The sequence below is a fragment of the Ostrea edulis genome, chromosome 2 (assembly GCF_947568905.1).
Source record: "Ostrea edulis chromosome 2, xbOstEdul1.1, whole genome shotgun sequence".
NCBI classification, from domain to species: Eukaryota; Metazoa; Mollusca; class Bivalvia; order Ostreida; family Ostreidae; genus Ostrea; species Ostrea edulis.
Window position 1 is genome coordinate 66,242,799 of NC_079165.1, and position 25,312 is coordinate 66,268,110.

The following is a 25,312-nucleotide window of genomic DNA, read 5'->3' on the forward strand; positions in this document are numbered from 1 at the left end:
TGAGAATAAAAACTGACTTTGAGAAATTTTTTTAGTGCTCAACCTTTTTATGACGGCCGCTGAATCTGAGAATAGGGGGGGGGGGGGGGGGGGCTGATAATATTCTCAGACTTGAGAACATTCTCAGACTTAATATGATAAACTATGGAAAATAGTATCTGAAAATGTCGAAAAGTTATATATTGGTATAATTAACGGGAGTACTTCTATTCAAAGCAAGGGGGAAACGGTGATTTTCTAATGCATATTTATAAAACAATGACGATTATATGGTGGACTAGCTTTAAAGCGTTTTTTCTACCCTGTTTTCCGTTTGACTCTTTTATCGTGTGTCCCGCTTACGGAACTTCAAGCCGTCATCGCTTTCGCGCCATGTAGTTGTTAATTAAGCTTGCGACGTCACATGATCATGAATATTTCAAAATGGGGCGTTCTTTTTCCGACTCAGGGAATTAACTAAATAAGAAATTAAATTGGTTAATTTTTAATCGCATTGAGTTAAATTGTATAATTTGCATACAGTGTAAAGCTTATCAAGCTTGATAAAAAAAGAACACGATTTTTATTCCTTCGCTTAGGCAACATAGAATGAGAATTGAATATACTGTATCATATGCGAAGCATGTATATGTAAAAATTCAATTGCCACTTTTTCATCACAGATAGTGGTGGATGCTGATATGCTTATTCGCGATGCTTATATACTGGTTGGCCCTGTTCAACCCATGATGCTAGAGTATTCAGAAATTAGTGTCACTGTCTGCATGCCAATGCCATTCAAGGTCATTATCTTGATGCAAATAAATACATATATTTACATTTGCCAATGCACTTTCTTGTATGACAATACCAATGAAATTGACATTTAATTTCTTGTAACATGAAGTCATTCACGTGACTAGTCTTCCTTGTGTATGAATACAATCACCGCTTCCAAAGTCAGACTTTTTGCTTACGCAATGCAGTGTCGGATTTGGAGACTTTCCTCCTTTTTGCCACAAATTTGAAAAATAGAAATAGTGTGAGTAAAATTCTAGATCGGCACCCAAAATGGCTAAGTATTTTGGCTGATACTTGAATTTCACATGTGCCCCCTGTCGGAAATCCTGGATCCGCCACTGCAGTGATATCATAACAGAAACAAACGCATCAGGATAATTATACAGAGTTTATTTTGTAAACAGACAAGAATTTCATCAATTAATAAAACAGAAACATTAAACATACCGTTCAGTTGTTTCATTTTAAACAATTTTAAATACTTCTCTCACCAGAGGGCGCGTTACGTAAGCTTCACTTACACTTCAGTCAATGCTTGGAATCACGTGATAATATAATCACATGATATATACAATCATTCTCGTTTCCTTTCCCTTTAAAAGGTCTGGCAACGGGTAATACGTCAGACTTTTTTCATGACCCACTGTCACTTTTCAAAGTACGTTTTACCATATAGCTGTTTGTCTTTTATTTCACAAGTTTTATCTATTTTTTGCAGCCTGTCTCACTTTTGATTCCATGTTTATATTAAATATCCACCACGTGAATGTCCTTCATTCACACGCATATTACGAAGTAGTTCCAAATAGGATAAGAAAAGAGCAATTTTAAACAATTTACAGTATGCATCAATTTAATTGTATGAAAACCATTTCATGATATCAATAATATGGTAGAGAATGTCTGCAAATTAATATGCCTAAAGTACAACTTCTGCAATATGGCGAATTCATAAGATAACTTTGATATTGAAAGCGAAAAAATAGAGGCAGAGTTATAATCCTATTTACTTTATGATGATGATAACCTGTTGTTTCCGGACAACTGCCACCCCGACTGACTCGGCATGAGCGAGGCTGGTTTCGAGGCTCAAAAAATTATGTTCATGTCAGGGTACTGCTGCCTGCGAGTCTTCAGTAAAATCCCTACAACAGAAATCTCTCAAGGGAACAAAAACTCTGTCAGTTCGTTTTTATTTTCTCTAACATACACTGAAGGTAAATAAAAAAAGCAACCTACATGTACCTGCACTTCGCCTAAATCTGTCCTACTGTCTTAGAGCGTCTCCTACATGGCTACAACCACGAGTCCTAACGATGAACATGCCGTTGTTTCCTTCCAAAAACCTGACTATGAGCTTAACGTTAACTTGACCCATCATATCCACCATCAATTCTCTCAGATCCTTTGAATTTCTGTCGAAATTTGTGTTCAACAATTGCGTTTTCAACTAAGTAGGCTACGCCAACGCCACAGTTCCTCCATCGCTGATAGCGACCAAATCACACCGCACCGATGTAATGGTCATACAAGGGTTACTTCTGGTCACCCATAGATATAAGAGTCACATAAGGAAAACTTATTGTCACCCATACAATCAATAGTAATACAAGGATTACCTCTGGTCACCCAATGATATAATAATGATATAAGGCCTAATGGTCACCCATTTATGTCAGGGTCATACAAGGATTACTTCTGGTCACCTTTAGGTTTAATAGTCATATAAGGATAACCGTTGGTCACCCTTAGAAGCAATGTTTATTAAAAAAAAATAACTTTGGTCACCCATTGATGTAATGGTCATATAAGGGTCACTTCTGGTCACCCATATATAATAGTCATATAAAGGTTACCTTCAGTCACCCATAGAATCATTGGTTATAAAAGGTTACCTTTGGTCACCCATAAATGCAATGGCCATACACAGGTTACTTCTGGTCACCCATAGATAAAATGTCATATAATGGTTACCTTTGGTCACCCATAGAAGCATTTTTTATAAAAGGTTACCTTTGGTCACCCATAGATGCAATGTCCATACATAGGTTACTTCTGGTTACCCATAGATATAATGTCATGTAAGGGTTACCTATGGTCATCCATTGATGTAATGGTCCTGTAAAACCCATAGATGTAATAGTCATATAAAGGAAGCCTTTGGTTACCCATGGGTGTAATGGTTATAAAGGGTTATCTTTAATCACCCATTGATGCAATGACTCTTAATGTTGACCATTGAAGCCCTGAGTACCATCTTTTATTCAAACTTTAGTTAACACTAAATTATGTGGATGTTTTCATATACTAGTACCTGTCACCAATTATGCACTTACTGTTTTGGGGGAAGGGGTATAAAGATGTATTTCTTTCAGCAATTTGATAGAATTAGGACCCATAATGTATTTTAATTTTACCTTTAAGAAAAACTAACATATATGTTTACTGGTAGTAGTTAGTAAACCTAAGGGTGTATCTGCCATGTTAACTTTTTGTACTATTATTGATTTCATTCGCATTCCTTCTTAGGTAATTATATCGACTGGTCAGATAATTATATCGACTGGTCAGATGATGATTATGTCGACTGGTCAGATAATGATGTCGACTGGTCAGATAATGATGTCGACTGGTCAGATGATTATGTCGACTGGTCAGATAATGATGTCGACTGGTCAGATAATTATGTCGACTTGTCAGATAATTATGTCGACTTGTCAGATCATTATGGTGATTTGCCAGATCATTATGTTGTCAAGTGGATGGCACATTTTGCTTGTGAAAGCATTTTTATAACTAGTTATAAACTTATTATCATTTGAAAAATAGAAAAAAAAATATCTGACTAGTTGACATAATCATATGAAAAGTCGATCTAATTACTTGACAAATCGACATAATTATCGAACAAGTCAAGGCATAAATATTTAGCTACAAGAGAAAAGGTTAGTATAATATGCAGTTCTTTTATGGTTAACATCAATGGTCGGTTGAGACCGGCAACATTTCTTGATCAATTCTTGGTAAACAAAGCTCACCCTTGGGTTACTAAATATAAAATAGATTTAGAAAAAGGCAAAATTTAATATTTTAAAATTGTGGAAACTTATAATTTCAAATAATAGAAAGGTGTCTTGGGGTAACCGACATTTCAGTGTATGGTCACTTGATTTAAAGGGGCATTAGCTGTCATTTTGTCACCAAAATTTGAATTCAATGAAAATTGACCCATCTTCTATATTTCAGTAATAACACCAGCATTTTACAATTATTTCAAACACCTTTTAACCTCAAAGCAAACACAGGAATATGTAATTTTGGTGATTAGATAACTATTGTCTTTGAAGACAACAATTCTTCCTTACATATTTCTTTACATTGAAAGCAGTTATCTACCGCAATTTTATTAGGTTTCTCTTGTTTTTGTACAAAATAAATGTTTCTATTAGTCATTAATATAATTATTCCTATATATGCAATTGAGAGATTTTGAGAAAAAAGGTTTCCACCACTTTCACAGCTAATGCCCCTTTAGCGAAGTGTCCAGGGAAATATTGTATCATTTCAAATAATAAGTTGTCCTACAATAACCGATATTTCAGTGTGTGGATGACCTTAGGTCACCCTTGTTTATATTTCTACATCTATTTCAAATACATAGCCAAGTAACAGGTAGAGTGACCACATGACCAATCTCCTGCTATGTCCGAAATTCATACCCCATTATCTCTAATACACTCTTATAAACACACACTATTTATGATTTAATTTCTGTTTACGACAATTCTATTAAGCAAGACAAAACATGACATAATTTTGACAAAACACACATGGACCATCTGAACATAAACTTGGACAACTCTTACCTAAGGTTTGGTGAAAATATGCCCAGTAGATGGAATCGATATGAACAGTTAGAAACGGATAGACAAATGACAAGTGATCAAAAAAGCTCATTTTATTCCTTGGCGCATGTGCGCTAAACATTTCAACTTGACACTGCTGTAGTATCATACAATGTGATATATATAGTTACATAATGGCGGCCACCCCTCACCCCCGTGCAACATCATCTTTATAGTTATCTGTAAATAAAAGGCAAACATTATTTAAAGAATGAGATTCCTTGTTAAATTTCACTGTATTGTATCAATCATATGCTAGGTTTATATACTGTAAAACTGAAAACTGGTCTTAAATGATTCCATCATCATTTTTGAACAATTTGTAAACAAAATTTCTACGATATGCTATTGAATCTTACATGCAATGGTTTGAGACCAGCCCACACAAAGTTTAGTAGATGTGTGGTATGTAATTTTCTCAGACGATTTCAATGAATACTGCTTGTCTAACGTTATATTTAAATATGATTGAAATCTAGATCTCTATTGACGAGAAGCTTATAAAACACCTTGCAGCTTATAGGGCTAGAACTATGTCTCCTATGCAGTCATTTTTACTATTTTCTGTCATTTTTGATAAAGTGAAATTAATAAAATTACGCAAATTTTACGGGTTAGAAGGAAGAATGCAAGCTCTCCAAATAAAAGTAATTAAATAAATGAAAAGATTCTGTCATTTATATCTCAGAGAGTGGGAGAAATTATTGCTTCTTCTATCGTTTACATTTTGCTAAATAAGAGACCACGAATTACCTTAAATTTGAAAATAATTTTAGGGGACGGGATATCCGCCACTACTTTATGTACGTTTTGGAGTTGTACTCGAGTCAAACCTTACATGGTACCAACCCCTGTGCACTACACAAGAAGGTTTTTATTAGAATTTGTGTTGAAGCCCGTCATCCTTATGTTGTTAGAGAATTACGCTTTTTAAGATATGCTGTCCCTTTGGTAAGAGGGATAACTGTTACATATCAGTGATCGTAATATAGGCCTATATTCTTTCACGTTAGTACGCCTTTCTTTCCAGTTAGTACGCCTTTTTCCCCGTTCGTACGCCTTACTTTCACGTTAATACGCATTCTTTCACGTTAGTACGCCTTTCTTTCCAGTTAGTACGCCTTTTTCCCCGTTCGTACGCCTTACTTTCACGTTAATACGCATTCTTTCACGTTAGTACGCCTTACTTTCACGTTATTACGCCTTGAAATCAATTACGGTTCGCGCTAGATAACGCCTTTCAATCGCATTATTACGGCTATCTTTTGTTTAATTGCAACTTTATAGATATAATTACACTGTATGTGGGGTAGTTTTAAAGATCATGACCTACATGTGGGTGATGACCTCACCTTTGCACATGCTTTTATGATATTTTTATTGGCTAGTCACATATATACATGTTACCTTTATTTTCCTTTTAATCCCTGTGATATATGAGTATTTGATAGGTGGTATTTCGCATTGTCACACTGTCACAAGTTTTTTCTACAATGGAAGTGTAAAGTTCCTTCAATTTATTAAGTTATATCCAGTGTGTACATTTGTACTCTTTTACAATTACACGATTTCTGCTGTGTGTTCGTATGTTCATACAATTTGGTACTAGATTGTTGCCTGTAGTTTTAGGTACATTTTAGTAGCCATGTGATATTCTATAGTTGTTCCTATCCTACATGTCTTGATTGTTGATCAGAGTACCTTTTTGTATTAGACACTTACATGTGGTTTTAAGTACATTTTTATATTCATGTTATCTTTTATATTTCTTTCTATTATACTTGACTGGATTGTTGATCAAAGTGTACCCGATCAATAAATTATATTTTCAACATCATTGTAATCTTCTGTCGTGTTTAGCTAAGGAGGAGACATAAATGTAATTATTATAATGGGTTTTCGGTGGACGGATCTCGGCACTGTAATTAATATTTCGTACCATTCATTTAGTCACATATATCTACCCAAAATATTCATCTTTAATCAAGTTGCCTCCTTAAAGCAGTCTTAAAATGAATTATTGACACAACTGAATCTTCCAATCATATGAGGGACAAGTTTTCAATTGATTTAAAGACAGGTGCAACTGAGATAGGAATATTTGATTAACAGATTGGAACAATTCGGTCGAACCTATTCTACAAAAGACGTGACTGGCCATACCTGAAGATAGGAGCAAAAATTTGAAGAATAGTGCAAATAATTATTGGTGTCAGGGATTACAACAAATTGACACCCTAAACATCTCTGGTGCTGTAATAAATCGCCGCTGTCACCCCCCCCCCCTTTATCTTACGGAGACACCACCAGATATACATGTACAACTGACGCTATATTAAAACAATAATTTAATAAAACACTGGAAAAAAATATGTCAGTCAGTTTATTAGTTGTATATTTTGCTTCGTCGACAACCACATGAATCATCACATTCCCTGACATGTGGAATTTAACAATGACTTATTTTAAGTACTCATTTCAGTAATTATACAGGTTGTACAGGGAAGGTCATTAGTGTCGGGCGAGGATTAACTATGAAACACATTATTTTAAATTTTTAATCGTAAAAGCTTTAAAGCAGGTGGATTAGTTTTGTTTAAGTTTACAATGTAAATAGATTATAAGAAGTTTCTGGAAAAGTAATAAGTTGTTTGTGTAGGTCTCTATGTGTTTAAATATGAATGTTACTGTCCAACCCCCGATTGAGACGCACTCTTTATTATTCTGAAACTTATTTCGACTGATTGATTGATTGGAATTCTTCAGGAAGAATATGAATAATATAGGAGTGGACAGTGTTTTGATATAACCCGCCGTATGCTGGATAATTTAGTGGAGGAATCGTATTAATCAAACAGGTAAACTACGTTTATTAAACTGAAAAATACAAAAGAACAATACAAACCGTAGTGAAAGAAAATAGTAAAGTTCATCAATTGGAAATATAAAACAGGAATCTAGATTGTGGTTAGACTAATTAGTTTAATTTGCGTCTAATGACACTTTGATAAGGTAAATGGTGTTATTTTTCAACCGTTGTAAAATGCAATCCCACATATACATTAGATAAATGCACCATGTTTTTGCTATATATATTCCGTGTTTTTAGCCTTTGTAATCTTTTATTGTGTCACGTGACTAGTCAGCCTGTTTTAAACTCTAACTCGTCAATTTGTAGTTATTAGTCAATTTTCTAATTTAAGCCCAGCCAATTGATTGTTATGTACGATTTTGTAATGCAATTTTAGTTTCTAGTCATTTGTTAATTTAATAATAAATGACAAATTCACACAATGATATACTTTCATACATGTATGTAATGTACATGAACAACAAAAACAAACTGCGAATTACCAAAATACGCAAGTTCCGAGTTACTTAAAAGTTATTTCCCTTTGTCGAACTCTTTCGCATTTTATGACTTATGGTGGGTACACAATGTATATATTATATCGTAGACTGGCATTGTACATAACGATTACGTACGATTAATGTAATAAAAGCGTAACTTTTGTTTATATCAATCACTGGTATGCATATTCTGGCCATATCAAGCATAATTTGTTTGAATAAGATCATTAAATTGGCTATTGAATCATTATTCGTTTCCTCTTCTACATGAGTGACTCTTTTATCAAAGAAAGATGGCAATTAACAATATTTGTTTGAGCCATTTTGTTATCCAATACTCATAAACTCACTAAAGTTGCCTTTTCCCTGAGATAGGATGGTCTCAGAAACTCTGGATTTACGGAAGAGTTCAGCAAAGGGAAATAACTCTTGGGGAACTCGGAACTTCCGTATTAGGGGGGGGGGGGTCTTATTTCTTTGCACAAAATTGTAAATATAAATTCTTTTAACAGTGAAACTGACTTGCAATACTGTTCAAAAAGCATGGATGTATAAAATGTAACCGATTTGTTATCGAAAACGCATTCAAGGCGACACTAAACATATTAAGAGAACTCTGAACAATAATGATGAAGAGTATTAAATTACTAATACAAGTATGTATTGGATAAAATTTCATATTGATTAATTGTCCTTAACTATCGTGTCTGATAACTGGTTACTTAATAATTATTTCCACATCACCTTTTTATTAAGTGTATACATATCTTATCAAATTCGTTTTTCCGTTCTCCACTTGCATTTGGTGGTGGTCGTGTTGATAAAGAAAAACGAAGTACATGTACATGTATCACCCAATTAATTGTACTGAACTTATTATGGCTATGCATTATATCCCTCTGTCCTATGATAAAACCATTAATCAAGTGTCAAACCAATAAAAGCTTCCGGAATTAAAAAGTTGAGCTCATTTTAAATTTCCGTAATCGGAGATCTGGGTTTTTGTTTAAACTAGCCTAACCGTCATATCTATTTTATATGCAAGAAAAATCTCCCTGTAAGCTGGGTATTCCGTTACCAACACAATCCTCAACGAGGCTTATACAGCAAGATTTGTCATACCAAGATGCTTAAATCTATGATAAGAAATGTCCCACTAGGCTTTGGCTACTCATCAAAAGTAGATTATTTTTGAACCCGGGTCTTCGGAGACTCCTCCATGGGCTCTGGCTTGATCGGGAGACATGCAAGTAAATGTTTAAGTTGTACAGAAATGACAAAATGAAAAGATATCGTTTGCATAACATACAGATAAAAGGGTTTTGGTCGATACCGACTGTCAGTTGGAACGAGGTGTTCGTGTTGCGGGTGACATGTTTTAAAATTAAGAATTATTTTCTTGACAGTTGATAGGCCTGAATCGTAGAAATACATGTAGACCACATTTCTTTCAATGATACATATAAATGTATTTTGTTTTAATGCTGACAAAATTATAAATACCGGTATATTCAATTAAAAAATGTAAAGACAAGCCAATACATCCGTATCAATATTTAGATAAATCTGACTGAAGGTCAATATCTCAGTAGTAATTCTGACCAAATATATAAAAGAAGCATGTTTCGTTGGTACAGTAACCAATGACGTCTGTGATTCAGTCAAACAATATCGGAATGAGGATTTCAGAAGAAAGATTGTCCATATCACTGTAATTATTCCTCCGGAAAGTTATTCAAAAGTGACTCCGAGTACGGACGAGATAAAAAGCGTATAAAATCTGAGATATGATGGGTGTTTCTTCAAATAAAACAATAACACAACACCAAGTTAACTTCTGACATTGCGATAACAATACCAACTGACAGCGGACACATTACGTAATCGACCAACCATAATATGGCCTAGAAATTGTTGTATGTGTATAATTGCAGATGGCAGTAGAATCATCTAGTGTGTAACAAACTACGGGCAATTCTATGACAGATTTGAGAATTATGAAGAGGGAGAGAACTGTGAATTTTACGGAGATGGCAATAAAGGATAGAACGATGAGGAGGCACTCTGAGGCGAAGGACCTCACTCCGTTAGAGAGGGCGGCCTCCAAGCGACGTCGGAAGTCCACAATTAAAGGTTGGTAGATTAAATATTGTTTAACGTCCCGCTCGAGAATTTTTTACTCATATGGAGATGTCATCATTTCTAGTGAAGGGCTTCAAAGTTTATACCTATGCTCGGTGCTTACAGTCTAAGAGCAGGGAGGGATCTTTAATGCCCCACATCTGCTGTGATATGGGACTTCGATTTGTGCGGTCTCATCCGCAGGACCGCCCCAAATGATCCCCTCTTTCAAGCAAAGCGTATTGAGGACCTATTCTAAACCGGAACCCCTCGGGACCACATTAAGAGTTTTTCTTGCAAAATATAATGTATAGTATCTAAAAAGAACCCAAGTATATCATTGTATGGCTTTTACTGTTTCTGGTTTTGTCAATAACAATGACGATCGGGTGTAGAAGGGTGTACTCTATTTGGTCTCATTCAAGAGCACACTAAGAAGTCAAAGCTAAATAATTGAAATTTTGAAATCATCGTGGATATTACGTGTACATTATTTACAACAATTTAACAAACCATAAGTGAAAAATCCCATTTCGTGTCTAATTTATAATACAACGCTGTCCTATTAAAGAATATGCGCATGCGCCACGCTCTTTCGAAATGAATGAAGTTTTGATATGCTTTTGAAAATCAATCTTTATGAACGAATGTCTTTTCCAAAAATAATCATTGAGTTGGTCTGATTTCTAAAAATAGAGAAAGAATTATTGGTATGTTTCGTAGCTCTTGATTTCGATCGTTTGAAAGAGTAATTAAATTCAAGGACAGAGAACCAGTTTAGACCATGTGTATTCTATGAAATGAGTTCCGGTGTGTTTTGTTCAACTCATCGATTGCTTACCATTGAATACAATAAAATCTAACCCAATGTCACATGAAACTGGAATAACTATTTTTTTAAAACATCAAACTGATGCGATAGTACATGTATATACTATTATAAATGGAATTGAGCTTTTCTTCATCAGGTTGTTAATTAAACACATCGAAAATGCCCCCCCCCCCCCCCCTCGATTTCCTGTTGATATTGGAGATGAATGACAACTGCATTGGGCATGCTCCCTGTTTATTCTATTGAATTCTACTTTCCCACACAAGAGTACTAGTGCGCAATACTCATAAAATTGTTCAAACAGTATACCACTCTAATTTATTTCGCACGTACTACAATCAATATGTACAATAAACTAGAATGTTGGTAATGAAGCGAAAATGTAGACGACTGTTTAAACACTAAACTCTTCTACACACTTCTGGGTTGTCTTGTCCATGGCATGCTCGCACCCAAGAAGGTGAAACATTTAAAATTCTATGTATTTCTTCATTTCACCTGTTATTTTAATTCCATTGCATTCATTTATTATGATATGCACACTTTATCGAATTTCATTTATTTCTACATGCAGTAACGATTGCCTGCGAAACTTCCTTGTGTAATACAAGAATCCATGAGTAATTTGTAAAATTAATAGCCGTAACATCGTAAATGGATACGTTTCTTTAGCGATGCAATATGTGCATTTCTTTTAAACATAAAAGCTATTATTTATTCAATCGACAACTTTTTCTTAGTGAAGTGTAACATCAACCACCCATTTTTCAACAGAGGGAAGCGCAACTGAATAAATTATACTTTAGTCCATATTCATATAAAATTCAAAAGACCTAGCACAGAACGTCCTTTGCCACTTCAGCATTAAAATCATTTTGTCACCTGTTTGTTTGTTGTATACGGGTATCTGTTGGAAATTCCTTCTCTGTAAAGCTTGTAGGGGTGAATTCAAATCTAAGTGGTTGTTAAACAATCAGATTTTGCTTGCTTTCGCTTCTTTTCCAAATCATTCCATCACCGTATATTTATTTAAAATTTCTATGTAAAGATGTGAAACATGAATCTCTGAAATCCTGACTTGGTAAATGAAACTTATGTATGGTGTTTGTAAACAGATTTATTAAGGGGGTCTCACTTAACCTTTATTTCATTGATGAAAATCAACTAAAGTTCTTAATTTACAGACAAGTCAATATTGACACGTAAAGACCATCGTGATGACTTTTCCCGATCAGGTGGCCAAAAATCACCGAGCCCCTTGCTGCTTTAAATTGTGCTTTCATCGACTACTTTAAAAGGCAAACGATTTACAAAATCACGTTTAATTGAAATTCGATTAAAAGTCCCATTTCATGATTTTGAAACATTCACAAATTACATTTCAATACATCGGAGAAAAGTATCCACGCTTGGCGACGAATATAATTAGAGACGAAATTAAAAGTCAATAGAAGCATCCAAACAAAACGTTTTATTCCCAACATTAAAAGACTAAATTGGCATTGCAACAACAGTTTAATTTTGGGAAAATAATTTTCACCGACATTGTGGTCCGATTTTGACGAGAGAGATCAATATGCGTGGTAACATTTGTAGACATGGATGTTTTATATCCAAAGTCTGATGGAATGTCTTTATTAAATATCTAAAAACAAAATCAATCCCAACGTTGACAGGGTTTACAAACAAAGATCACTTTCTGTAACTTTTAAAAAGCCACGTGGGTCCCCATACTAGGTGGAGATGTGTTTGTAAATCAAGTTTAAAGAGATTCTGATCATGTTCCGTTCTATTACAAGATTTCAATCGAGTGATGAAATATTGTACTTGTCGTAACCACAGGTAGGTGGACTGTTTTCTCCTTTCGATATATTCTAATATCCCGAGAAAAATTATATAAATGATTTATTTACTAAAACTTGAATAAAGTAATTGTGTGTGCTTGATTAACAGTTATAAACGTAACTAAATGCATACATGAATATACATTGTAGAAAATGTTAATAAATGGGATTGAAATATTTGGAATAATGATTTTTTTTCTTCTTCAAATTTTCGTTTACGATTTACATGTATATGTATTGAAAATGTTTGTATTCCACATCGATGTAATGACATAGTAGTACGTGGATCCATACAGGTATATTCTAATTACTTCTCAACTTTTAAATGTAGGTTTCAACAATAACTGAAACAAAACGTGCACGTTATTATGAGTATTCCTACAATGTTCGTCAGACCATTTGAAACCACCCCTAACTGTGAACATAGCGCTGTCTCTGTAATCCGCTAGAGTTGGTGCAATGTTGCGTCTCTGGGGTTCTAGGGGTAGACCATATTAAGAGTAGATCGGTGAAATATTTACCACTCTGCAAAGTCCTTCCGATGTACACATGACAATCAAAGGTAAAAGATATATAATAGAACAGGATCGACAGGTAGAGATAAAAATATAAGAGGGTATTGGGATCCCGCACAGTGACATATGTCGCCAGCAATCATGGTTGCTTCGGTAAGAAAATCAAGTAGTTGATACATTGTGTTCACGGGGACTGTTCAATGCTAAAATTTAAATTGTTTATTATTGAGCTATGATTTGTTGTACTTTTCCACGTGCAATCACTGCCGGTTTGATTCTGTGTAAATATGGTGGAGTTTATATAGATGACGTGCTCGGCATATTTAATTTAGCCATGACAAATACCTGTTGTAATCATCCAAAAACTGACACTCCACTGGAAGGGAGCTTGGAGACTGTTCATTTGTAAACAAACTATCAGTTTCTTATTGACACAATCGGTTTCTCTCTTTTTTAGCGCTCGTCCATATAAGATGGCAGCTAGTTCGAGATTACGTTAGATCAGGGCGCTTCCGTGAAATGGCGCCAGAGTACGACTTGATAGATAGAGGTGGTGACGCCGATTATATCGTGTTCAAAATGGGAGAACGCGAGAAAACGTTTCTCCAAAAACTCGGTATGGACACTGGACAAAAGAAAGTGTCATTTCGTGAAATAGCTATTCAAATGATGGAACACAAACTCAACTCCAAAGGATTTGAAGATCCTAGGGAAAGAATGTTTTTAGATCAGTACAAGAAAAGGAAAGAAGAAAGGCGAATTGCAGAAGAGAAGGCAAATGCCGAAAAGAAAGTGAAAACGACAAATGATCAAAAGCCACAAAATGGAAACCAGTTGGAAACTTTAGTTGAAGAAAGCATACCATCTCTAGACCTAAATTCAAATGAGCTAAACGTTCCAACAGAAAGAAGAAAAAGTAGTGTATTTTTTAATGATTCTGTTAGTGAGACAAGGAAGGGTAGTAGTTTTAATGGAAGCATCACTGACCGAAGATTAAGTATATTAACGGAAACGGACAGAAGTGTCAACACGGATATTCTTCAGGATGACGTTACAAAAGATATATTTAATTCTTCCACATCTCGGAAATCTACTGCTTCTCTACGCATGCGCCCTAAAAGGTTGGATTCAAATAATGGATTCGACTTTGACGAAGGAGAAGGTAATTAGAAATTAATCAGTTCACAAAAAGATCAACATAGAGTATTTCACAAAGTCATATGAGTCATTTTTCTTTTCTTTCAGAAACAGCACTTGTAGATTTGAAATCCTACAAGCCACCGCCCCGAATTATTACAAAGACACGTGAAATGTACCATATTGCTTGCGTCATGTGCGGTGTTGTTCCATTACGTCATTTTGTCAAACAATGTACTGGGAGATACGTAAACCTTAATAGTGTCATGCTGAGTGCCAAAAGCGTAAAACCTATCGCCATATCCCTTGTGGTGAGTTATTTCAAAATATTATGAAAATATACAATATATGAACGCCTTAAGGCGGGACATTTCTTCGCAATACATCTATTTTCTATCAAGTCTCATAGTGACCTTGGCATTATACCTTTTAATCCCAAAATGAATAGGGTCCTTTTCATGATAGCAAAGCTATATAAAATCAATCGAGCAAAAATAGTCTTTAGGGTGTCTACAAGCCTTTTCTATTAAGTCCCCTAGTGACCTTGACATTTGGACCCCAAAATCAGTAGAGTTCACCCTATCGTGATAACAAAGCCATGTGAGGTCGAACTCAAACAAAAAATGCAGCATATAGAGTATCAGTTTTACAAACATACACACAGACAGACACACACACAGACACACACGGTCTCGTTACTATATACATTGTATCCTCTCTTGAAATGAGTTGCGAAGGGATAATAAAACATCTAAAAATGATTAGGTGAAAAATAAATAAAAAATTATCGTTGTTACCACGTGTTGCAGGGGGTAAACTATGATAAGCCATTTTTAAACACTTCAATGGACAGGGAAACGCATTTGCAAATAGTCAGCTTAAAAAGATATAGATCATAGGTAACCGATCTGAGGGATGTCATTTACTAATTGTGAAGAGAAAAGTAATAACAAAAACAAATTCAGATTGAAAACTTCAATGTAAGAAGGTTTTCAGTTTTGTCGATTTCTGCGATACAACGATCAACTGAATGGTATCTTCCCTTCTAAGTCCTCAACAGGAGACAACCACATTTGCACGTTAGAAAAGGTTAATTGATGTTGTGCTTTAACATGATTAAGTGGAAGTAATTTATTGACAGAAGTATCGTTTGGCTTGAGTTATTGAAAAATTCTGAGAGTTAATCATTGCTACCTTTGTGCTTCGGCAATTTTCATATCTTATCATTGTTGAATGAACAGTGCGAAAATCACAATGATGGAACAAAACACACAGGGACAGATATCGGTCAGACAGACACCTGCAGACATCACGCCTCTGGATCACAAAACGTCCCCTCTTATAGATAAAAGTAAACACTCTGATTAAAAGTTTTGCAATCTTTTGTGTTTCTATCAACAATTTCAAAAGTAACACAATGAATAAATGAGAATACAATTTGAAAGTTTTAGAAATATCAAATCTTTCAACCATAATAGCAAAAATATACAGCTACACTGTACAAGAGTTCACTGTTGATCTACGAGTAATTTTGAATTCCCGGAATTAACCAACCCCCCACTTCTACTTACCAAAGTTCCATATTGCGTGTGTACATGAATCTCTTCTCTAATAAATCTAAATTATCCCTCAGATGCATATTAAATATGCAGTTGTCCTGATGCACTGTAAAGATAAGGATACGGTTAATTACTTGTAGCCTTACTTTATTAGGACATATTTTATTTTCTTCGCCATCACATTGCATGATGAATCTTTGTAGATGGATAGCCGCGTGGTGGACTTTGATGTTTCAGAGAACAATATAGGTCCACTGGGCACCATGTACCTGTCAGAGATGATGACTCGCAATAATTACATTACAGAACTGGTAGGTTCCAGACTTGATAACTAATGCGGTTCTTTGATCTGTCCCCTTAATGAGATGTGAATTTTTCCTTCTTCGATTAATTTTTGAAGTTGTTCTCAATGTGTTTTCTGTTCCACAATGTAGATTCATGTATTACCTACTGAAGCTGTTTTCCCTTGTCAAACTATTCAGAATAAAGATAATAGTGTCATAACGAATGGTCCGTATGCAATGTTCTGATAAGTACCCTATCCTTAAGAAAAAGATAAATAAGGGAAGGTGGTTACGTAAGTGGTCCGATTATATAACGTCTATAAATTGTACCGTATAAGGTAAAATAAATTACTAAAATAAATCAGTGTTAATCCAACATTACCAAGATTATCCCCATCATCGATTTATATGCGCTGTCGCACCTGACGAACTCGACGGGAATAATCCGCTTACCCCATGTTTTCTTTAGCCTTCTTAGTATCGCCTCTCCGCTGTATTTGGGGGGTTATCAATTGCTAGCAACAATAAAACCCAGTCTTGTGTACCGTATTTATCAGATAGGTATTGGTGATCGTTCGCCGTGTACCTCTGCTTCGTTGCATGTATTAAATGTTTATTATATGTCTGCAGCAAAGCGGCGAACATTAACATTGCTCTGATTACGCGGCAAAAGTATACAAAATTTCTTTTCATCAATGAGTAATGTATTTAATGTTTCGTTTTGGATGTTGAGTTGTTAAAGGGTAATATACTACAGTACAAATAATCTTTACAATCTGAGGTACAATGACTTAACTATTTATGACATCGTTACAGAATCTCAATTGCACATGTCCAGGTAAAGATGGCCTCCGCGTCCTCAGCGAATCTCTGCCACTGAATAAATCGTTGGAGATCTTGAGACTGGAATGTAAGCCTGCATGTTCGGAAGTTGATATCGGCAATTTAAAAAGTCCATCTTTATAATTTTCTCACTTGTTTCATAAGCACCAACCTCAAACATTATTTAAAGAATTATCAATAATAACCGTGTATTGATCTGATTTGTGTGATTGTGTATTTGGTGTATTTCATAGTATTGATAATCGATATATATATATATATATATATTTCTTTCAGCAAATAAAATTCAGCACACTGAAACGCACTTAATTAACTCTTTAATAGAGGTAAGCAATTATATATTTGTGTTCTTTAAGTTATTTCGAATACAACCGCTTTAATGATTCGAAGTGCTCGGAATCCTTGTATTTCATTGTTTGTATTCCAGAAAGTTCGCAATTTGAAAGAATTATATTTGGGACATAATGCAATAGGCTACGAGGGAGGCTGCACTCTCGCAAAATGCCTCGGTAAGAATGACAGTCGACTCCTCTGAATTACACGCACTGTTACACTTACATTCAATCAGTGTTTGTATACCACTGTTATGTTGTTTATGTTTTGTTTAATAATTTTAGAGGACAATACTACATTAAGGGTTTTAGATTTACAATGGAACCATATTCGGAAGGAAAGTGCAGCAGCACTGTGCAAAAGTTTGTCGGTATGTAGTTATTTTTAATCAAACAAACTCTACTAATCAAAAATAGTTTTATTCATTCGAAAATTCTATGGTCGTTATAAAGATCTAGTTTGCCAAAACAAATTGTCATTGGGTCAAATGCTGTCTGATGTGTTCATACCAATTGTTAGACTGTTCATTACACACTGATTTGGACTACGGATTACTCCGTTTACATAATCAGGATATAGGGCTCACGGCGGATGTGACCGGTCAACATATGATGCTTACTCCTCCTAGGCACCTGATCCCACCTCTGGTATATCCAGGGGTCCGTGTTTGCCAAACTCTTAATTTATATTCCGTATAGGAGTTATGAGGTTGAACAATGTTCGTTATCTTTACCTTTCATTTAAATATCTGTTTATTCATTTACTAAATAGGTGTTCAAAATTTTTGTATGCATACCTACCAGCTTCAGCAACATCCAAACATTTAAATGTAACTAACAGCCTCGTGTTTATAAATGACTGATTACAGGGAAATGTAGGTCTGCGAACACTGGACGTCTCGTGGAATGGATTGGGTAAAGAAGGATGTATAGCCTTGGCAACATCTCTACCGAAAAACGTTTACCTCAAATCCTTAGTGATCACTTCCAACAGAATAGACATGTTGTCCCTAAGGTTTCTACTCCATGGTCTGGTCAGAAACAGAACGCTCGTGTCTCTAGAGGTAACTGCAAAGCTGTAATCGTGTACAAAGTTCTATTTAACTTTGATAAATATTAAAGCTATATGTGTCGTATTCTTTGGATATCACCGTAGGAATAAAAATCATGTGTTTTATATCAAGCTATATAAGTTATACACTTTATGCAAATTATGTAATGTCATTCAATCGGATTAAAAGGTAATCAAGCTAATTTTCTATTTAATTATGTATTCTCCGAGTCGGATAGGAACGCCCCATTTCGAAATAATTATGATCACGCGACGTTGCACTCGGAAACTACAGTACAACGTGATAGCGTATACGACATGCAGGCTGTAGACGGGACACATTTAACGATACAGACAGTCAGACGGAAAACAGGGTAGAGAGAATCACTTTGAGCAATGGAGGGGGAGTTAAATTTTATGTTTAGCATGAAATCACCATTCAGTACGAATATATACCGTGACTCCCATGCTGTTTCAAATAATAGTTTTCTCGCGCGCTTGCGCACCACCGTAAACGTCACTACTTCATAAATATGCATTAGAAAATCATCATTTTCTCCTTACATTGAGTAGACCAGTTATCCTATAATACCAGTTCATAATTTGTCGAAATTGTTTGGTCTGGTTCTTTACATCTAACAAAATTCGGTTTAATACGGCACATATACTTTTAAGTGAACCCTACCATTGTTTAAACGTTTACCGAGAATCGCAAGTGAATGTGAAATAAACATATCCAGATTTTCTTTTTATTCAATTCTTGATTTGATGGAAGACGCGTATTACCTTAAGGCCTGCGGTGTGTTCTTCCTAGAAGTGTGCAGTGTGTTTTTCTTGAAGTGTACAATGTGTTTTAATCATCGTAGATGGGCCGAAATCCTATAACAACAGAGGGCGCTAAGGCTGTGGTCAGAGCAGTGCAATCGTCTAAAGTTAGTCCACTACAAAGACTGTGTCTTGATGTAAGCATTCTATTCATTCTCTATGGAAATCCATTTGTTTTACTATAGTCGCGATATACTATAGCATTCGACCCCACAAAGTTTGTATATTATAGTCGCGATATACTATAGTATTCGACCCCACAAAGTTTGTATATTTATTTAAGTGCATTGCTTACAGGACATTTCAGTGGACGAGCAGTTTGTGTTGTTTATGAAAGAACTATACGACAAGAAAGGAACACGGGTAACACACGGGGAGCTACTCAGTACCGGAAATGTGGTGGAAGAAAAGCAGCATGATCCACATGATCTTAACCGGTTTGATCCAGTCATGGTGCTAGTCGAATATATGCGCATCGACAATCTTCGACTCATCGACTTTTTCCAGTACCTTGATACGAATTCCCGCGAGAGACTAAGCAAAAGTGACTTCCGGGAAGGAGTAGCGGTACATAATAACTGTTCAATGTTTTAGGCGCATGACAACCACGTCATTTTAAAGTGGACACAGTTTAACATTTCTATTTCAATTACAGAATTTGTGTCTGCCCTTGACGGAGCATCACCTTGATATAGTTATGGAAAAGGTCGACCTGAAGAAAGACGGCTATGTGGATTTAGAGTAAACACATTTATAGACATGATATGCTACCCAAATACTTTCTCAAAGACTCTTGGGTCAATGATGTTCAAAATGTTGATGCGATTTTTGATGTTCAAAATGCTGATGACGCGATTTTTGTTGTTAATTTCAGAGAGTTTATGACCGTGCATCGTGAAGTTTCTCGACAGATCACATTAAGAACAACGAAAGCCAAATCGAAGAAGAAGGAGGATGAGGGGCTGGTCAGTTTACGGAAAATACTCAAAGAAATTGTTGAAAAACGCAACAAGTCTCACAAAGAGAAGGCGAGTAATCGAGGCATTAATCAAGGCCGAGATCACGTGACGACTAAAAATAGAACCCTTACAGTGACTAAACCTGCACTCTCTGCACAGCATGGACAAAAATGATATATTGCTTGTTTCCTGAAATACACAATTATATTTTAACTGGATTCTTGTTCTTTACCTTTTGAGGCATTTATTCGATGAAATAAAGTACTTAGCACTCGGTGAGATGCCTCCACTGTTATCATATCAGCACCATCTTTACCTGCATTGCACATTGCATGTATCATGTAGATTTAGATCCATATTTTACAGGTTATTACCCATATCTTCGCACGATTGACAAATTGCACAATATGAAAAGGGATGGTTAGTACAAATAATTTAGTATATTTAACGAAGGAATGGTGACATTGAACGTCTGCATGCTTTTTTTCAGGCGGAAAATAAGTTCAACAAGTCTACGACATGACCTAAAATACCGACTAATGATACGTAAGCGATGAGTGTGACGTCATATACCCATAATTAATAGTCACGGTATTCACAATATTTCGTGAACTGTGTGATCACGTTTGCTCACTATATTGTCTGAACTCCAACTCTAACAATTTTCATAATGACAAGTCTTCTTCCAGTACTTATATAGATATAGATAGCTGTACCCCCAAGAAACAGCAAAAGTGTCTGATTGTAACGGAAACAATACATTTAAATGCCACAGTCTAGAACCTGCTCAGCAGAATTCCCTTGTCTGAATGAAGTTTGTGTATTGTTCTACATACCGCTCGAGAAATTTCTATTAATATGTGCGCTGTAGGCGCAGGACCACAAATTTTGACATGGACGTTGTGCTCAGGTAGTAAAAGTCAGTTTTCTTTATCATGGCAACGGTTTCCGTGACACAGGACCTCCGTTTCTAAAGTAATATCAGACCGTGACGTTTGCTTCTGATGTCGGGTGCTTTACGAAGAAAGAGTTTATACCTATGTTAACATCTTGGGTTTGACGAGATCGAACCTCGGGTATCTAGGTTGCAAATTTCTAGAGCACCACAACCACTGGACTACCGCGGCTGTTGAATGATTGATTTTTTATTATTTAACGTCCCTCTCGAAAATTTTTCACTCGTATGGATAAGTCACCATTGCAAGTAAAGGGCTGCAAAATTTAAGCATGTGCTCGGCACTTATGACCTTTGAGCAGGGGTTCTTTATCGTGCCACACCTGATGTGACACGAGACCTCGGTTTTGCGATATCATCAGATGGACCGCCCCATTTAGTCGCCTCTTACGACAAGCAAGGGGTACTGAGGACCTATTCTAACTCGAATCCTCACGGGAAGGCTGTTGCATGACTTGCATTTTAACATGGTGCAATGGTACAAGCACATATACAATGTCCATAATATACCACAGATGATCTTGTCCTTGGATAATCTGACATGTTTCATACCGATTGTTAGGCCGTTCTTGACACATTGATTTTCACTACGGAAAACTCCGTTTACCTGATCAGGATATATGGCTCACGACGGGTATGACCGGTCGACAGAGGATGCTTACTCCTCCTAGGCACCTGATCCCACCTCTGGTGTGTCCAGGGGTCCGTGTTTGCTCAACTATCTATTTTGTATTGCTTATAGGAGTTATGAGATTGATCACTGTTCGTTATCCTCACCTTTCATCAAGACAAACGAGATATAAAAAAACAAGTATGATTTGATCTTTAATTATGACCTGTATTGCACTATACGCATTCGGCTTCATTGGGTTTGTTTGTTTGCTCTTCTACGTTCCATTCCTGAATTTTTCACTAATGTAGAGGTGTCACTAGCTTTAGAAGAACATTAGATTTGCGGTACACAGATATTAAACGTATGCTGGCGCTCAGGGATGTAGCAGTGAGGGTTCATACTCGTGTCAATGCCTACAGTGACACGGGACCTCCGTTCTTAAGGTCATATTCGAAAGACCCACGAGTTTCACTTCTAATGCCGAACGCTTGGCGAGGGAACAGTCACTACCTACATGTATGTTCAACGTCTTAAGTTTGACTCGGGATCGAGAATCGAACCCAGTGACGCTAGGACCGAGAATCGAACTCGGACCTCTCGGTTTCGAAACCCTAACGACTTGGCTCCCGCGACCTGTTTGGCTTCATTTGTGGATCTGTCTAGTTGTACATGTATATCAATTGTTATGGCCAAGTAATGGTTAAAGACAACCAAAATTAAATATTCAATCCCATCTCCGGACATATATCGTTAATAAACGTTTTTGATAATCCATTTTCAGTGTTAACTATTTATAGTTGAACTTTTGAAGCACAGCCAACAATTTACAATATCGTAATTTACATAAAAATCAATGCATTAATATACACCAAGGTAGGTAATATATTTACACTACTGGTAATTTCCTTTATTATGGTTGAAACTCTAGAATTACTTGAAAATATAATCAACAGGACGTAGAACAATAACTACTCATCTCCTATCGATACATCGACCAAAACGCAAATTTTTCGCTCGTCTCTACGTAAAGAGCGACAATCCCTTTACAACGTTATAGCAAAACTTCATCAGCTTTAGGACATGTCTTTATACAGGATTTGTATATTAGCACATGTTTAAAGTTAAATGCTTGTACACAGTTTTTGAATTTGTTGCAGAATTTGAATGAGTGCCCCCATGGGTGATATGAGCTTACTGTGACTGTCACAGAAACCGATAGTTGTGAGTCCGCCCCATAGTGTACGCCGTTACGGCTTATATTAACCTAAGAATTTAGCGTAAATCCTATAATCTTTTTATTATGTTTCTGTATGCGAATAATCAGATAATATGATGACCTCCTTAGTGTCGACGATTTGGTGCCGCTCAAAGTCGAAGGAAGTGAAACCAGTAGACACAATTATTAAAATCGATATAAACCAAGCATTTGTCATTGCTAAAATGAACTTTTTCAGTTTTTCATAAAGCCTATGTAAATTAATAGGATTGACTTAGATAATGATTTATGATCGTCCACCTTTAAGCGTTAATCTATGTAATCTCACATTATCTTTTGTATATCGGTTAAACTGCCTGTGTTTCATAGACCTCTCTGTTTTAGATCAATTGGAAAATGTCTCGTAGTTCGAATTCATAAGATTTCATGATATACAGATATGAATGCTTAGTAACAAATCTTTGGTGAATTTAATTCCATGCACATCGTTTTCTATATTTTTATATGTATGTTTTGTTTCTTTGTTTTGTTGGTTGATTGGTTGTTTTTTTCCTTTGCTTTGCACCCTTATGTTCAAGTCTCTGTATGGCGATTTCCATATCATGTCTTGACTTGCATTTGTAGGCTAGAGAACGTAGTCAGAAGAAATATTCCACTGTGCAACTCACGCAACTTGGCGCAGCCAAAAGGCTCTCCGAATCACAGGCAAAGTCTACGAAATCGACCAATCAGCAGCGACGAAATTCCATTGATAGCCCGTCAGCATCACAGAAAGTAGAAACCATTAGAAATGTTTTAGGAGAATGAAACTGATTTCTCATTTTAGCTCACCTAAGCTGTTAGCTTAAGGGATCTTTTCTGATCACCTTTTGTACTTCGCCTGTCTGTAAAATTCAAATTTTTACTTCTTTTCCAGATTCACTGGACTAATTTCAACCAAAACTTGTCATAAAGCATTTTTAGGGAAAGGGGGTTCAAGATTATTCAAATGAAGGGCCATGTCCTTAACAAAGGGAACTAATTAAAAAAGTGAAAATACGATGGCATCTTCTCAAGAGCCACTCGACTAGAAAAGACACAACTTATGTGAAAGCTTCCTTAATGAGTGTAGATTCAAATTGTTTAAACCATGCCCTCCAGGGACACACGGTGGGGCCACAGTAGGGGATCAGAGTTGGGATATATTGGGGGGAAATCTTTTAAAATCTTCTCAAGAACTGCAGGACCTTGATAAATCATTGATATGTACACATCCTCAGGTTAGAGGTGCTTGCCGTTTTCAAGAGGTGCTTGTCGTGTATGTATATATATATATATATATATATATATATGTTTATATATATATATATATATATATTTATATATATATATATATATATATATATATATATATATATAGTCTTTCTGTAAACTATTCACAAGGTATTTCATGCCGTCCTTCGTTTACCGAATTTTTGCACTAGAGAAGCAGTAGACGATATATGAAGTTGTTTATCGCCGGTAAATGGACTTGACTTCCAATTCATCATGACGATGCGAGAGATACATATATATAAAATCTTGAAAGAATTGTTTCTAGATGGTAGGGGTCTAATTATTATTTTGAACCGAACTTTTCGCCGAAAATTGCAAGCGATGCAGCTGGTAAAAAATCAAGATGGTATGTGTTCAAAATTTTTGTGGGAACAAAGAGGGTACACAATCTTTCAAAAGTCTTCTCAAAAACCGCAGGACCAGGGTGACTAAGATGAGCGTTGTTGCCTATGACCCTCTTGTATCATTTAATAACTATCATATATTTGTTATGTTTATATTTAGCTGTTGGAATTTGATAATAAAAAAGAGAGAATTTTTTTTGTTTGTGTTCAGTCAAGATATACATGCAGTACATATAATGTATTGTATATAGCAAATTCACTTGACACGTTTTGCATTGTCAAAATTTATATTTCAAGTTCCATTGATTAATATTTTTCAAAGTGCTTTAGAATACAATAGAATACAATTAGGGACCTTGAGGGCATTCAAGTAAAGAGCAACATACATGAGAAGAAAGTCATAATTGATAGCACAACATGTCGACATAAAAAGGAAAGAAAAAGAAGCTGACTACAGAAGATAATAGCAGATATGGATTATCTGTAATAAACACTAATAAGACATATGTAATTGATATACGTACAAAAAAGA

At 35.6% G+C, this 25,312-nt stretch overlaps 1 protein-coding gene and 1 long non-coding RNA gene across 3 annotated transcripts; one reads left to right on the top strand and one right to left on the bottom strand.

Moving 5' to 3' along the window:
• Positions 1-4,625: 4,625 nt before the first annotated feature.
• Positions 4,626-17,248, bottom strand: LOC125681407 (uncharacterized). The gene is made up of 4 exons (XR_007372247.2): positions 17,125-17,248; positions 16,057-16,150; positions 15,680-15,823; positions 4,626-4,865 (listed from the first exon to the last, which is right to left on the bottom strand). It is a non-coding gene; the product is annotated as an uncharacterized LOC125681407 (long non-coding RNA).
• On the top strand, positions 7,110-24,975 carry LOC125681405 (leucine-rich repeat-containing protein 74A-like). Of its 2 annotated transcripts, XM_048921478.2 has the most exons (15): positions 7,110-7,543; positions 9,971-10,169; positions 13,806-14,510; positions 14,594-14,796; positions 16,248-16,355; positions 17,145-17,238; positions 17,448-17,497; positions 17,599-17,680; positions 17,789-17,874; positions 18,373-18,567; positions 19,421-19,516; positions 19,677-19,946; positions 20,035-20,120; positions 20,254-20,407; positions 23,747-24,975. In XM_048921478.2, exons 2-15 carry the CDS (start codon positions 10,016-10,018, stop codon positions 23,927-23,929), a joined length of 2,466 nt encoding a protein of 821 aa, XP_048777435.2. In that variant the 5' UTR covers positions 7,110-7,543; positions 9,971-10,015; the 3' UTR covers positions 23,930-24,975. The 2 variants fall into 2 exon arrangements, with proteins under 2 accessions (XP_048777435.2, XP_056012930.1); XM_056156955.1 differs by lacking the exons at positions 7,110-7,543; positions 9,971-10,169 and adding an exon at positions 13,272-13,395.
• Positions 24,976-25,312: the final 337 nt, after the last annotated feature.

Bases quoted from the DNA above. Each gene is read 5' to 3' on its own strand.
- LOC125681405 (XM_048921478.2), top strand. From the start codon at position 10,016: ATGACAGATTTGAGAATTATGAAGAGGGAGAGAACTGTGAATTTTACG. The intron at 14,797-16,247 runs GTGAGTTATTTC...GAATCTTTGTAG, and splicing joins CTATCGCCATATCCCTTGTG to ATGGATAGCCGCGTGGTGGA. The intron at 20,408-23,746 runs GCGAGTAATCGA...TTGCATTTGTAG, and splicing joins ACAAGTCTCACAAAGAGAAG to GCTAGAGAACGTAGTCAGAA.